Source organism: Vipera berus (genome assembly GCF_964194415.1).
Source record: "Vipera berus genome assembly, chromosome: 1".
NCBI lineage: Eukaryota > Metazoa > Chordata > Lepidosauria > Squamata > Viperidae > Vipera > Vipera berus.
The window spans coordinates 278,669,732-278,686,899 of record NC_138202.1 but is presented as its reverse complement, the minus strand read 5'-3'; the positions used below and the strand labels follow the sequence as shown (position 1 = coordinate 278,686,899).

Below are 17,168 nucleotides of genomic sequence, written 5' to 3'. Positions count from 1 at the left end.
GGGGAGGGGTAGGGAGGGATAGGTTGGGGAGGGGGAGGGGGGATTATTAAAGATAAAATGTATTTTAAAACTTTTCAATTAAAAAAAAATTGGTGGAATATGCAGAAGATCTTCAAGCAAAGGATAAAGTTTTGTCCGCAATTGTTTTTGTTGGGCATAATTACAGATGCTACTGTTGTGGACACTAAGTTGATGTTGAATTTAATTACAGCAGCAAGACTTTTAATAGGCCAATATTGGAAGAAGGAGGAACTGCCGACTATAGAGGAATGGACTTTAAAGGTTTCTGACCTGGCGGAAATGGCAAAGATCTCGGCTTATTTGAAAGATCATTCACAAGAACGTTATATTATGGAGTGGAAAAAATGGATTGATTATATCCAGAACAAATATGGGACTAAAAAGTTTCATTTAGCATTTGAATAGGTCTTCCTTTCCTTTTTCTTTTTTCTTTCTTTTTATATGTAATATTAATATTGCTTGTAGTTATCTTATATGAGCTAGAGAGCGATAGATTTAAGAGTTTATTGTTGTTAGCATATGGATGTTTATGATTGTTCTTTGTTTTTATACCTTGTACTTAGCTCTGGGAAGTCGGGGGGGGAAACGGGGGGAGGGGCAGGGAGGGATAGGTAGGGGGGGAGGGGGGGATTGTTAAAGATAAAATGTACTCTAAAACTTTTCAATAAAAAAAAATTTCTGCAGACAAAAGATTGCTTTCTCATTCAAAGTGAACAGAGCCATCCTTTAGCCATAGTATCCACCACTTCCCACTACGGTAGAGCAGCTGTCCTAACTGGTGCTTGCCAGATGCACTGAGGCTGCAACACACAGAATTTCCTGGGAGTCGTAATTCTAACATATCTCAAGGTCATAAATTTGGAAAGTGGTCATACTTCTTAGACCTCATATAAAGTTTATTTTGAGCCTCAACTACCAGTATAGTCTGATTTCAATGCTATTGTTAAAGATGGTGAAAAGATGTTCCTTAGTACTGCACAATGACTTCTTCTAGTTTTGAGTTGCTATAACTGGCCTATAAACATCTGAATAGATGCTAAAAGACATCCAGGTTAGAAAGTATGATATCTATTAAAACAGGAATGATTCAAGAATCTGTGGCATCTAAATTTCTATGAAAAAAATACCAAGTCTAGATTCCACTTTAGTAAGTGAATAAAGCACTGTCTCATTATCAGCTATTGGATTCACTGTAAATATTTTGAAGCAATAACTTCAGAGGAAACAACACGGTATGCTATGATTTATTTTTTATTACAGTGCAAATGGCCATTTCCAAACCTGCAATGCACAATATTTGGTTCCACCCAAACACAAATTGGACAAGGAAAAATAAATACTTAGCATTTATCTGGGAGCTTTTTTTTTCCAAAACTACATACCAGATGTGTTGAATTGCAACTCTTATACTTTCCAATGAAGATAACAATCGAAATGTCTTCATAACAGTTTCAAGACAATTTAAAATTAAATGTAGACTAAAGCACAAATCTGTCTATCCATCTCTACAGTGGATCTCTGGAATCCCTAGATAGAGGATAGGCAGCCTAGTGCTCCCTTCATTGACTTCAGTTCCCATCATCCTGACCAGTATATGCTGATGCTAAGAGATTGTGGGATTTGTGGTCTAAAATATATGAAAGCACTAGATTGTCTTCCCTTGTATTAACTAGAATAACAGAATAACAGAGTTGGAAGGGACCTTGGAGGTCATCTAGTCCTACCCCCCTGCTCTAGCAGGAAACCCTACACCATTTCAGACAAATGCCCAGTTCCAGTGTTGGAGCATTCACAACTTCTGGAGGCAAGACATTCCACTGATTAATTGTTCTAACTGTCAGGAAATTTCTCCTTAGTTCTGGATTGGTTCTCTCCTTGATTAGTTTCCATCCATTGCTTCTTGTCTTGCCTTCAGGTGCTTTGGAGAATAGGTTGGAGCCTCTTCTTTGTGGCAACCCTGGAATATTGGATATTAGAACATTGCTATCATGTCACCCCTCGTCCTTCTCTTCATTAAACTAGACATACCCAATTCCACCAACTGTTCCTCATATGTGTTAGCCTCCAGTCCCCTAATCATCTTTGTTGCTCTTCTCTGCACTCTTTCTAGAGTCTCAACATCTATTTTATATCAAGGCAACCAAAACTTGATGCAGTAGTCCAAGTGTGGTCTTACCAAGGCATTGTAAAGTAGTATTAACACTTCACGTGTTCTTGATTCTAGCCCTTTGTTAATTTTCATTTTCTAGCCAAATTTCACTTTCTAGCAAAAAAAAAAAAGTCATTATGCAATAATATGACTTGCCGGTTTGCACACTGATTTGAAAACTGACCTGGGACTTTCCTCTTGGTTAATACAACCTGATGTACTGGTTGAGTCCGCCCTTGAAAGTTTCTTGAATGCGGTGAAACCAGATATACAGATTCAGATGCTGCATACAACAACAGGAAACACATACACTATTTTAATACATTTATTACTGCAAAGATTAAAAGTCAACAGTGCTTGGCTTGTTAAGAGTGAAAGCCTCCATTTCAAAGAATTGTAACTGATTGCTCTTAACAACCATTGCAGTCAGAATAAGCACTAGTAACAATGTTGTCAGCTATGGGTGGACAGGGTCTCCATAGCAAGGGTGAAACAATATCAAAATGGCAGCTGTGACCGGATCTAAGATCTGCCCCTTTTTTATATGTGTGCAATCCAAGCGATGCACTTTTAAAAGGGGGTGAGACACTGACAACCAAAAAAAGAGGAAAAAAATTGCCTCAACCTGAAGCTTCATTTATTTAAATTGTTCTGATATGAATGCCATCAACCCCACCCAACTAATTAATTAATTTAATAAATAGCTAGCAATATATGCCAGAATTTATTTCTGATGTAGGCAAGTTAGAAGTGAAATAAACTTGGGTTGCAAATGTTCCCCTTAATTGTAACGTTGCAAAAAAAAAACACCCCTCTTTTTGAAATCACTGCAATTTTAATCAAGTCTTTCATTAGCAATGTATATGCCTTCCTTTCTGAGTGCCCCATCGTATTTCCTCTTTTTTATAACATACAATTGTTATTTTATTTCTTGGTGGCCATGGGTGAACTTTGGCTTGATTTCGTTCTTTCCAGTTTAGAACTACTGTAATCAATTTTATGATTGATAACAAATGATATAATAATTCATTCTGGCAAATGAAATAACAAACACATTACCAAGGAGAAGAGATCAAATGATTTTTCATAGCACATAAAACAACACAACAGTGAGAACAATAAGCAGATGATCAAAAACTTTCACAGAGATACACACTTACCTATTTTTTTAGCATAATGGGCTCTTTCTTCTTTTGGCAGAGATTTAAAACTGATTTTTCTGTTGCTCTCCCCATATCCACGAAGATAGGCTGGATATCTCTGCGGGCTCGAGTTTGCTGATTGGGATGGTCTCCACTGAATGGACGACCTGCCAGATGATGAACGGAAGCGTGTTCTCAAAGGTCTGTTTGGCACTTTCTTTTCTTAAAAAAAATGTAAAAAACACACAAGCACACAAGTAAACAGTTACTCTGATGCATTCTTTCTGCTTCCACACTGAAGAACCAACTTTTCAAAACTGTAGTATTCATTAATTGAAGAAGGAACTGCTAAGATGGGGAACTTGAATGAAAAGACAAAAATTCTATTCTGGAAAGCAGAAGGATACAAATAAGAGCAGGTTGCTGCTTTTAAATACTCCAGGGTGTCAAAGACACCTGGAATGCACATCATATAGTGCAGTTAACTCTAAGAACCCCAAATGTTATTAAAAAAAATTTGTTACACAGATGAAGGTATAGTAATCCCCTGTGGCACCAAACTCTGAAGCCAAATCAGCTGCAGCGCAGAAGTAAGAATTTATGCAAAAAAAATGTGCCAGAATCAATGCAAACACATTTTTTGAGTTCTCACTACACCAAATGGACCTTCAAATGTCCAATTAAGAGCTGAGAGAGGAGTGTCCAAAATCCAGGTAATGGCCTGGAAGATGGGAATAAGCTCCTGGTTGCAAATCCATTATTTCCCCCAGCTGGACCGATCTCTAATTTTCACAGATAACTTCCCTTCTCCAAGCAACAGGTTATGCAGCAGGAGTTAGCATTACTGTATATGAGTTTTCTACACCATTCCTAATCTCCCTAGGAAATGACCAAGCTAAGCAACTGCTCACCCAAGGAATACAAGATATGGAGTTAACAAATTAATAAGCTGCCTCTACATGGAAGAAATTGGATAGATCAGGGTGTTTGGGAACAATATTTACAGAACCTTATTTTCCCCAGACTGAGAACTGCATTCTTTAAAGTCAGGCACAATTAGCTTACAACCCACATAGCAAGGCAGGTATCTAAAATTCCGTTAAATCCAGCGCATCTACCTGTGTGGTAACAAAAAAAAGACAAACCATTTTGCACAAATTATTACACCGTACATTTTACAGGGATATTAGGTCTATTTAAATTGCCCCTAATAAATAGATTCCCAGGAAGATCCAATATTTCCACATGAATCTTCTCTCAGAAGACATGAAACCTACCATTAACTGCATAATTGCCAATTTTTACAGTGCTGTAATGAAAATAAGGGACGCAGTGGCTCAGTGGGTTAGGACGCTGAGCTTGTTGATCAGATGGTCGGCAGTTTGGCAGGTCGAATCCCAAGTGCCGCGTAACAGAGTGAGCGCCTGTTACTCATCCCAGCTTCTGCCAACCTAGCAGTTTGAAAGCACGTAAAAATGCAAGTAGAAAAATAGGGACCACTATGATGGGAAGGTAACAGCGTTCCATGCGCCTTTGGCATCTAGTCATGCCGGCCACATGACCAAGGAGACATCCTCGGACAATCACTGGCTCTTTGGCTTTGAAACGGAGATGAGCACCGGCCCCTAGAGTTGGAAATGACTAGCACGCATGTACGGGGGAACCTTTACCTTTATTAATGAAAATAAGAAAATATAATACGACATAACCAGTTCCAGTGCTTATTGCTTTGAATTATTTCTTATTAAAGATCTTAAAAATCTGCAAATTTCTAATTACTTTACATAGTTTTAGGTAATTTCAGCCCCTGGGATTTCAAGCTGACCATATCAGAACTGCTCCTGTGGATCTCTCCCCTAAATACAAACATAAAAAGTTTTCTTATAACATATCATACAGATCTTTTTCGATGGTCCAAATGAGACATCTCTTTGGCCAACAAGAATCTTCCAGCCTTCAAATTCCTAACCTCAGTCTCACATCCTCCCTTTTTCAAATTCAGATTTTTAGGTGATAGTGACACTACAAAAATGTTGCACATTTTTTGAATATATGCGTTAACTTTTTATTCACTTCCTCTGACTTTACTCTGATGAAATATATTGATAAGAAGTACTATCTGGATAACTGATCTGGGAGGTGCTTTATTGGTGTTTGCATTTCACAGCAGCTACCCAGCATTCAACTTCATTCAACCTACATGTCTTTCCTGCGAGCAAGGGACCCAATGCCAATCGTTACTGCCTAGGATACCATTCCACAATGTACACTTGACCCATTTCAAATGTGTAGTCACAGAGGTGGCACTGTTAGCCAATCTTTTTAGATCTCATCAGAGGAGGAGGAGGAGGAGGAGGTAGCAGTAGTGGTTCTGCTCATAATCTTCTGCTGCTAATTTTCCATTTAGTTTCCTGAATAACATTAGCAAATCCCGAGATATAAGCTAAATTAGACGGTTGTTAGTCAATGTTGGATTTGTTGTAGACAACTGGAATAATGACCAGAGTGGAAGACAATGCAAACCACTTTTGTATTGTGCCAAGAAAACTATATGAACATGGCCCTTCTCGCCTCGAAGACAAGATCAGTTCAAGGGAGTCCTTAAAAGTACAGTATGAATTGGCCTTTGATTTCTTACACGACAAGAGACTTGTTTTTGTAGCTGTCCAGTTACATTTGGCTACCTTAAGTAGAAAAGAAGACTAGAATAAGTCTAGAATAGCAGTTACTTCCAAATGTCCAAATCATTGAAAGGAAACTGGTGGAAATAAGCCAAGCTAAAGCTCAGCTAAGATGATAAAAATCAGCTGGCTCAAACTCAGGTTTTCAGAACAATAGGAAATTAAAGATTTCTGAGATATCAAAGAATTAACAGTAGAAAAGGAGTAACTTTTCCTCCAAGAAGAATAAATTGTTATTTTAGATATATAAATGAAGATTGATGTGGGACATTCCAGCATGCTTATTCTATGAAATAAGCATGCATTCTCAGATGGAACCAATGGTATCCAGATGCACCAATATGTGTTTGGCACAACATAAAAATCAAAGTACCAAATACATTTCTGATATGCTACAAAAGTACATAAGAGTGAGCTGATGTGCTTACACAGCAACAAAACACCTATTTGTTCATTGAGGAACATTGTATAATGCAGCTAAAGGCAAACCAAGTAGACACAGTTTGTACAGTATGGTGAGTTTGTAATCTACAACAGCTCCCAAGATACATTAGCTGCATTTTCAGTATTTGCCGAGCATATATCCACATACCATTACTTCCCTTAATAAAACTGTTAGTTGAAATATTGTACAGATTATGAAAAACCACAATGAGAAAAGGCCAAAAAAAATAGCAATCAAGAGTTAAGGCATGCATTTAAACTGGATGAGCTACAGAAACAAACCACACGAGTTGAGGGAGGAAAAATCACCAGCCCAGGTTGTTAATGAGAAGATTTGACATGTAATCTTCTAACCGCAAGTAGATAGACACAAACACTAGCACGTACAATGGAGATGAAATAAGAGGCAATATAATGAATTCAAGATCCAAGCCATTAAGGTATTGCAATAGTGGAGCAAAGTTGAAAGGGCTCAAACATGTGGATGTGGAAACCAATGATGGTAAATTAAGTGGTAGGAAAATTGCAAGTCATATGTAGTGTAGCCACAGAATAGAAAAGAGCACACAAACATATTGGTAGATAACTGAAAAGGCTATTCAACTAAAGGCTATTTATAGGCAATCCCAAACATTGATGGTGGGTGGCTTAAATTCAGGCAAAAACAAACAAAAATGCACATATTTATGTAGAACAGAAAGGGCAACTATGGCCCTGAGGAATTCCGGGTGTTGAAGTCCACAGGTCGTAAAGGGACCATAGTTGCCCACCCTTGATTTAGAAGAAATACATCCAATTCCACCATAAAACCATACACTAAAAAAAAAACAGTACTGAATAAAATGAATAGCACTTACCAAGGCTAGCAATCTACATTCCAATTTAATGAACAAATCACTGAATGCAACACAGAGAAATGTGTTCTTCGGTTGTACTGAACAGTTCAATGGACCCAATAGGACTGAGTGAAAATGAATTTCATGACTCATCAATCACTCATGACTCATCAATCTGACATAGGATTGATCTCAAACTCTCATCAAGCAGATCAAATAATGCCTTAGAAATTATTGCTCATGAAATAAGGCCAAAGAAGGACCACTTATCTATATAAGAAGATACATGGCAATTATCCTTTGAACTACTGTTTGGTAAGTTAGGAGAAACTATTCTCATTTTTCTACAATGATCTGGAACTACGCTACAATCAAAATGGTACAAGGATGCTTGGATCATGATTATGCCATCAATCTGTCCTTATGTGGGAAGTGGGAAAGCAGTTACATGCATGCAATGGCATCTTTGCATTTGCCCTAAAAGGCCCCAGACTTAATCAAGCTACTTTTCTTTTAGAAGAGGATTTCACAGCCACGGCAGCTTTAAGACATGTTGGACTTCAACTCCCAGGATTCCCCAGCCAGCAAGTTGCCAAGATTGGAAAACTCTGTCTTAGAACCTATGCCATGCTTCCATTTCCTTCAGCATATTTGTCCAATTAGGCATCAGTACAAGATCTCGTTTGCTTTCTGTTATTCAGATTCTTCCTTCTCCCACCAAAAATACTCACGCCTTCCACAGCTTCCCAGCTTCACCTTTGTTTACAGTAACTGGGGAGTTGCCTTTAATCAGAATCCATCAAACCAATTTTAAATCCCTACTTTCAGACCTGAACCTCTGGATAGCATGAAGCAATTCTTAAGATATTCATTATGATCTTTATTCCTCTCTGCTATTAAGCTATATGCAAAAAGAGGAGTGGGATTGTGCAGGTTGTTCTGATCCCTTAAACAGTTTGCACAGGATCTGGAGTACCAAATCTCTAAAGCAAGGGTCCCCAGCTCTGGCACTGGTCCGTGGCATGCCAGCAATTGGTCCATGCAAACAAGCAAAGCCCCATCCACAGGATGCAGGAAGCATGCAAAACTACACACACACACCCTCCGGTCTGTGGAAAAACCTCTCTCCACTGAACCTGTTCCTGGTGCCCAAAAGGTTGGGGGCCACTGCTCTAAAGGACTCCTTTGATGAAACCGCAGTGCATATGTTGTGTATCAGGACTTCCAGAACAAAGCTGGGGGTGGGCAGGGCTGAAGTCAGCTGCCAAGGAGGACAGCATGGGAAAGAACAGCAGAGAGATGATAGTAGCATTGGTATAAATGCTCCATGTGGAAAAGCTCTATTTTTCCTGGAAAATATAGCAAAAAAATAAATGCTCCTTAAGCCTAAAAAAATGTATCTGCACCCTCCGTCCTTAGCACACCAGCAAATATTCTGAAGCTCACAAGGGGATACAACTAATGCGGATCCATATAATAACGTGTGTATATTAAGCAGCTTAAACTTTTTTAAATTCCTGGCAAGTGGACCAACTATCTCTTCATGCGGTTGGCAAGCAGATCAGTCATAAAAGTTATTATTGATTTTTCTGTGCGCAAGAAAAATGTCAGTAAGATTTTTATCTGATGCATAGTTTGAAAATTAAGAGTTCCATAGACAAACTGTTAAAAATCAGTCCATTTGATATTCCTCCAAAAACTGACAGAGATCTTGTAATAAACCTGCTTACCTGCCAGTGAAACTGAAATTAAAGGTGTTATGGCTGGTAATATATATCTCACCTGGATATAGCAGTAGCAGTGAATCCTCTTAAAGAGCAATTTTGCTGGCAACCCTATTATGTCAACCTTCTATTCAATAGCCATATCTGAAGATTCTATGGGCTTGGCTCTTTCATATCCTGCCATAACTCCTTGATTTTCACTTTGCAATAAATCAGACTTATTGCTGATCCTTGACAAAGACTGAACACATTGCTACTGGCCACATAATTTAATTGAACTTCTGCTGGTCTGGTTTAGCAGGAAGGAAGTCTGCAATCAATCAGCTTCTTCTGCACCAGTTATAGATACCCTTTTCCAACTGGAATTGGTATAAAGATTCTTCGTGGGATAGAGGGCATGAGAAAACCTAAAGCAGCCAAAAAGCCATATGGAAAGTATATCCATTTAAAATAAATCTGGCTATAGACAAGGATTTGCTTCTCTATCCTAGTTCTCTTTGCAGGCTTTTAAAAAGGGAGAGCAATATGAAATATTCTATGGAGGTCTTAATATGAATTCTTCCCTGTAGATTTACTGCCCACTTCATTTGCCTGCCAGTCTGGTTTCCAAGACATGGCAGCACCTATTTCTACCCACTCCAATGAACCATGGAATAAGCTGCTTGATAGATGGGAGAAGACATGGCACTACAGTTACATGACGTAAGTAGTGGGGTACCACAAGGTTTTGTCTGAGGCCCAGTACTCTTCAATATCTTCATAAATGACTTAGATGAGGGAATAGAAGGGGAACTCATCAAATTTGCAGATGACACTAAGCTGGCAGGAATAGCCAACACCCCAGAAGGCAAGCTCAGGATCCAAAAAGATCTTGACAGACTTGAACCATGGGCCCTATCCAAAAAAATAACATTTAATGTAGAGAAAAGCAAGGTTTTACACGTAGGCAGGAAAAACCAAAGGTGCGAGTACAAATAAGGTGAAATCTGGCTTGAAAACAGTAACTGTGAGAGGGATCTTGGAGTCCTAGTGGATGATCTCTTAAATATGAGCCAGCAGTGTGCAGCAGCAGCCAAAAAAGCAAATACTGTACAAATCCTCTGTATAAACAGAGGCATGGAATTAAAATCATGTGAAGTATTATTACTGCTTTATATACAGTTGCAAGAAAAAGTATGTGAACCCTTTGGGATTACGTGGAGTTTTGCATGAATTGGCCATAAAATGCGCTCTAAACGTCATGTAAGTCACAACAATAGAAAAACACAGTCTGCTTAAAATAATACTACACAAACATTAGCTGTTGTCATGTTTGAATTGAACATAAGATGGAAACATTCACAGTGCAGGGTGGAAAAAGTATGTGAACCCCTAGCCTAATGACTTCTCCAAGAGCTAATTGGAGCCAGGAGTGAGCCAACCTTGACTCCAATCAGTGTGATGATATTGGATGTGTTGCTGACAGCTGTCCTGCCCTTTAAAAACACACACTTATTTTGGGTTTACTGGTCTCAAGAAGCACTGTCTGATGTGAACCATGCCTCGCAGAAAAGAGCTCTCAGAAGACCTACGATCAAGAATTGTTGACTTGCATGAAGCTGGAAAGGGTTACAAAAGTATCTCCAAAAGCCTTGATGTTCATGTGAGAAAGTTTAGCACTGTTGCTACTCTCCCTAGGTGTGGTCGTCCTGTAAAAATGACTGCAAGAGCACAGCGCATAATGCTTAATGAGGTAAAGAAGAATCCTACAGTGTCAGCTAAAGACCTACAGAAATCTCTGGCACATGCTAACATTTTTGTTGACACATCTACAATAAGGAAAACATTAAACAAGAATGGAGTACATGGGAGGACACCACGGAGGAAGCCATTGCTGTCCAAAAAAAAAATTGCAACACGTTTGAAGTTTGCAAAAGAGCACCTGGATGTTCCACAGCACTACTGGCAAAATACACTGTGGACAGATGAAACCACAATTGAGTTGTTTGGGAAAAACACACAACACTATGTGTGGAGAAAAAAAAGGCACAGCACACCAACATCAAAACCTCATCCCCACTGTAAAACATGGCGGAGGGAGCATCATGGTTTGGGGCTGCTTTGCTGCCTCAGGGCCTGGACGTATTGTTGTCATTGATGGGAAAATGAATTCCAGAGTTTATCAGGACATTTTGCAGGAAAATGTACGACCATCTGTCCGCCAACTGAAGCTCCAGAGGATGGGTGATGCAACAGGACAATGACCCAAAGCATACAAGTAATTCAACAAAACAATGGCTTCAACAGAACGGAATACGCTTTCTGGAGTGGCCCAGAGTCCTGACCTCAACCCGATTGAAATGCTGTGGCATGACCTTAAGAGAGCGATTCACACCAGACATCCCAAGAATATTGCTACACTGAAACAGTTTTGTGAAGAGGAGTGGTCCAAAATTACTCCAGATCGTTGTGCAGGTCTGATCTGCAACTACAGGAAATGTTTGGTTGAGGTTATTGCTGCCAAAGGAGGGTCAACCAGTTATTAAGTCCAAAGGTTCACATACTTTTTCCACCCTGCACTGTGAATGTTTCCATCTTATGTTCAATTAAAACATGACAACAGCTAATGTTTGTGTAGTATTATTTTAAGCAGACTGTGTTTTTCTATTGTTGACTTAGATGACATTTAGAGCGCATTTTATGGCCAATTCATGCAAAACTCCACGTAATCCCAAAGGGTTCACATACTTTTTCTTGCAACTGTAGCCTTAGTAAGGCCATACCTGGAATACTACATACAGTTTTCGGTTACCACATTACAAAAAAAAATGTTGAGACTTTGGAAAAAGTGCAAAGAAGAGCAACTAAGATGATTAAAGGCCTGGAGACAAAAACATATGAAGGACAGTTGCTGGAATTGGGTATGGCCAGTCAAGAGAAAAGAAAGACCAGGGTTGACATGATAGCAGTGTTCCAGTATTTGAGAGATTGGCACAAGGAAGAGGGGGTCAACTTATTTCCCAAAGCACCACAAGGCAGGACAAGAAACAATGGATGGAAACCAATCAAGGAAAGAAGCAACCTGGGTTTAAAGAGAAACTTCCTAACAGTGAGAACAATTAAACACTGGAACTGCTTGCCGCAGAGATTGTGGGTTCTTTATCATTGGAGGTTTTTCAGAACAGATTGAACAGACACTTGTCTGAAATGGTGTAGGGTCTCCTGCTTGAGCAGAGTGTTGGACTAGAAGACCTCAAAGGTCCCTTCCCGTTCTATTTTGATTGTGGTAAATTCTGTCTCTCTCTCTCTCTGACCTGCATCTTCTCCTGGGTCTAAGCCTTTGACTCAGTCACTACATGAGAAAGAGGAAAGAGCAACAAATCATAGGAAATGAAATTAGAAATAATAATAATAATAATAATAATAATAATAATAATAATAATAATAATAATAATAATAATAATAAGAAGAAGAAGAAGAAGAAGAAGAAGAAGAAGAAGAAGAAGAAGAAGAAGTAGTAGTAGTTGGAAGGGACCTTGGAGGTCATCTAGTCCAACCCCCTGCTAAGGCAGGAAACCCTATATCATTTCAGACAAATGGCTGTCCAGTCTCTTCTTAAAAACTTCCAGTGTTGGAGCATTCACCACTTCTGGAGGCAGGTTGTTCCACTGGTTAGTTGTTCTAGCTGTTTCCAGAAGTAAAGATGGAAGAAAAATTTGGCTGAGCAGAATCTTTAGGAAAATATTCTCTAAATATGTAGAACAATTTGGAATGCACATATAAGCTGAAATCTACAGTCAGAACTTTCCAAAATGTTTGAAAATTTAAAACATGCATTCAGAGAAAGCATACCTCAAAAAACACAGTGCTCTGCCAACAATTTGGTGTTGCCTCTTAACAACACAGATTTTCTCCATGATAATATGTCCCTAGCTAGGTCCTTTAGGTCTTCCAATGGTGCAGCCATCACCACTGTAACAAAGTCCATCTTCTTCTTCTCTTCCACTTTTTCCAGCACTACAGACTGCTGTAGAGAACTAGGCATAATGCGTCCAAAGTAGAATAATTTCAGCCTGGTCATTTGTGCCTTGAGTGCAAACTCTGAGTTGACTATTTCAATGATCCATTTGTTTATTTTTCTTGGCTATCTATGATATTCTCAGGAGTCTTCTTCAATACCAAATTTCAAAAATGCCAATGCTCTTTCTATCCTGCTTCTTCAAAGTCCAAAAATTGGAAAAAACAATGTATTTTCATATGGAAAAAATGTGTAACAAAAATACCCACATTAGAACAAATATAAAAATGTGAATTTCCAGCAATAGAATTGGTACGTATATCAGAGCATCAATATCAATAATGATGCAAGGTTTTTCTGCCAAATTTGCAAACTAGACTGGAAGTCAGTAAGTTAAGAAATTAGGGAAACCAACATGAACAGAATTATCCTTTCTTACTGAGGATTAGCTCTAGACATTCACAGATGATATCTATCTCATCAACATCATATAACAAAAAGTCAACCCTATCGTTACTAAAACAGCTGCCTCAAAGTACAGATGTTAAGGTGAGAAGTAGGGTAGAAGGTCACCTGTTCTGCACTGTACCCTAAGTATTGCCTCTATCTTCAATAGAATTGGGGTACTAATTAATGCCAGTATGATTGGGGTAATATAGTGGTGGTGTTTTTTTTTGCCATATTGGCCAAATTTATAAAGGACACAAGTTTATTTATCTATCAAATGTATACAGCTGTCCGTGTCATGAATGTGACTCTGGGAGACATCTAGAAAACAAAATAATGAAAGCATATCTTAAATAGCCAGTAAAAACAATTAAATATCAGTAAGACCACGGGGGTGGGGGTGGATGAGGAGTGTTTGAAAGACTCATAATGTAACTATCTCATAGGCTCCCTGTTTCCAAGGGATTCCCAGGTCATCTGCAAAAGCCACATTTTAAGAATTTTCTAGAAGGTCAATAGAATTAGGGCTAGAATCAGGGCCGCCTCACCTCGGGAGAGGGGGAATAATGTTCCAAGGTGCAGGTGCCACAGCAGAAAAGGCTCCGCTCCTGGGTAAGATGGAACTTCTTTGCAGACAAGAACTGTAACCTGTCCTTCCTATCTGACCTGATGGGATCAACAGATGTGATTAGGGAAAGGTAGTCCTTCAAATACACTGGTTCCAATCCATCTATGGTTTTACAGGTCAAAAACAGCACCCTGAATTGGAACAAGAAGCAACCACCACTCAAGGAACAGAAGTGAAACATGTGCCATTCTAGGGCTGCACAAAACTGCCTGCACTGCTACATTTTGCATCAGTTGAAACTTCAGCATTCAAGGGCAGCTCCACACAGAGCATGTTACAGTAGTCCATTAGGGAGTAAAATAGGGCATGAGAAACTCTGAGCAGTTTGCCTTTATACTGTGAATATGAAATATCATTGGGTCCTGAACTGCTTACCACAGTTTCCATAGGCTGCACCACTAGGATTCTTCTCTTTTGAAAGTTCAGGTGGCGGATTGTTGTACCAACTCTCCGTTTACAGAACTATCAAATCTCTACAGCTTCTACCTTGTTTGTCCAGAAACTGCTTCTGAAGAATAAGCTTCATTACTGCTGCAGAGATGACCGAATCTAGAAATTCTGCTTCAGATACCACAAAGCCTCTTCCCAGAAGGTAACAAGGAAAACAGATGTGTAGCATCCCAAATAATCCTACGGAGCTATGAACAAATCTTTGAGAATGTATCTTGCTGAACCAACCTGATTTTAGACTACACCATGAGGGAAAAATGAAAGCAGGAACTGAGTATGAATGTCCAGAAAGATCTTTGAAAAATGTTGAACCCAGTAATGGGGCAGTGTACCATTTCTGTTCCACTTCAGCCAGCAAACTGAATTTCATTACCAATTCACTATATATCACAAAATTATACTAGGCCATGAAATATAAAATAAGAGCAAAGAAAGCTTAGAAAGTTCTTGTTATGCACCAAAGTTTGGAGGTCTATAAAATGAGTTGGGCTAGGTCAGCCTTCCTGACTGAACAGGGATATGAACCTGGATCTCTTTAGTCAACATTCAATGTTTTCTCTGCCCTGTACCAACCTCAGAGCAAATCACGACAAAATTAACAAAAGCATAGGTTCGAAGCTAAGGAAAAGAGAATGACTTATGCGGTGGCGTGTACCCTTAAGTAAACATGTGCCAATAGAAGAAGAATCTTAGGATAGAAGAAATGGATCAACCCTGAGAAATTTAAGTCACTGGATCTCTGAAGAACCTAAGACTATCTACATTATAGATTTCTAGCACCATCTATCCACTAATTTGGATATATATGCCTAATGCAGACACAGTTTACATTGCCACAGTAATTGCAGGGTGGTACTATAAATTGTTAATGTATTGAGGGTATTCTGGGTCAAAAATATCTCTATTTTATACAGAAAAGGGATTTATTCCAGCTTTTATTTATAAACCACACTTCTACATCTGTTTCTCCAAAAGTTTTGGTTTTTTTTTGAAATGAGCAATTATACCTTATTTCTTAAAAATCTAAATCACTCAATAGCCATACCACAGCTATTTAGTCACTATATTGAAAGGTCTGCCAGCTCAAGGATTTCATCCAATGGATTCTTAGATCTCCCAGTTTTCCCAGTACTCAGAAAAAAACTTTAGGCTAGCAAATTAGAAAGCCAACCTAACCACCTTCCAATGGTTGTTGATTCAGAGAGACCACTATGTTTTCAAAAGTAGAAATATTTTATGTGACAAGAAAACAAAACCGAATGAAGATTTGCGGTGAAAGATGGGAAGATCAGAAAGGATGAAGGCTATCTTACACTATTAATGCAAATGCATAAATATAGTAAGTACTGATGAAATAGGCCCACACAGAATAATTCCACAAAAATAGATGAGATAATCTGTTTTAAAAAGCAGGCTAATCTTGTAGACTAAAAAAAAGCACAGATTTATAATTTTTATGTCTCCCCTTGAAGAAACTTTCATTTTGGAATTGATAGCTAAAACCAAATGCTGGGGGGGACCCTTTTATGGAAACCTTCATGCAGTAAAGGTGTCACACATCTGGAGAAGATATCACGAGAGCCGTTAAAAAGTCCAACATTCATACTCACATGATTCCTGCTAATCATGACATATAATGCAAAGATATGTATATCACCAGGCATTCCCTGAGAATGAGATCCTTTTCTGATTTTAGCCCCACAGCCAGAAGGAACATGCTGCTCCTATGCTGGTGGGCCTTCTTTATGGAATTATATCTTCTCATCCTGCTGTGTATTTCATGCAGAGCTCTGAAGCAGATCCTTCGTGCATCTCAGATGTTCTAGCACTGAGAACTATGTGAGGAAAAGATAAAGTGCCATAGAGCAGGGGTCCCCAACCCCCAGTCTGTGGACCAGAACCGGGCCGCGGCATTCCAGCAAACAACCAAAGCCCCATCCACAGGATGCAGGCAGCACTCAAAACCATGCCCCCTCTGGTCCTCAGAAAAACCTCTCTCCATGGAATCAGTCCCTTTTGCCATAAAGGAACCCAGAACCAGTTGGGTGTAGCAGTGAAGGTGTTCTTAGATAATAAGAAGACCATTCTATGTTCGTTCTGATCGTCCCACCTTTCAACACAGGTCTAGATTCTATTTTGCTCTCTTGTTGTATAAAGTATGAAGATGAATTAGTAATGAAGGTTTACTCAATACCAAAGAGACCAAACTGGCCTATAAGGAAGACCAAATAGAAGAGACGTGGTAAAACGAAGTATTGCATGGCCAGTTACATAGCCAAAAGCTAGCAGGCAAAGCAGATAACCTGGCAAGAGCTAAGAGCAGGGTAGCTGATGAAAGAGACAGAGGAGCTAATTTTGGCTGCACAAGATTAAATCTTAAGAACAAATGCATAGAAAGCCAGGATTGAGAAGACAGTAAGAGACAGCAAATGTCGCCTCTGCAAAGAAGCCGAAGAACCTAGTTAGCTACTTTAAGATCACACAAACCGACTACGAACAACAGCATGACAAAGTAGCAAGAATGGTATATTGGAATATTTGCAAGAAATACCATTTGCCTGCAAGCAAGAACTGGGAGACCACAAAATAGACGAAGTAAGAGAAAACGAAGAAGCTAAATGCTTTGGGACTTTAGAATTCAAACAGAGA

The 17,168-nt window shown here is 39.0% G+C and overlaps 1 protein-coding gene across 1 annotated transcript in view; it reads right to left on the bottom strand.

Moving 5' to 3' along the window:
- FNDC1 (fibronectin type III domain containing 1) overlaps nt 1-17,168 on the bottom strand; it is a gene marked incomplete at its 5' end in the record, with an annotated part of 90,521 nt that overhangs the window by 54,692 nt on the left and 18,661 nt on the right. The window contains 2 exons of the mRNA XM_081336021.1: nt 2,355-2,453; nt 3,331-3,534. Coding sequence (XP_081192147.1) covers nt 2,355-2,453; nt 3,331-3,534 — 303 coding nt within the window. The remainder of the gene's footprint in view (nt 1-2,354; nt 2,454-3,330; nt 3,535-17,168) is intronic.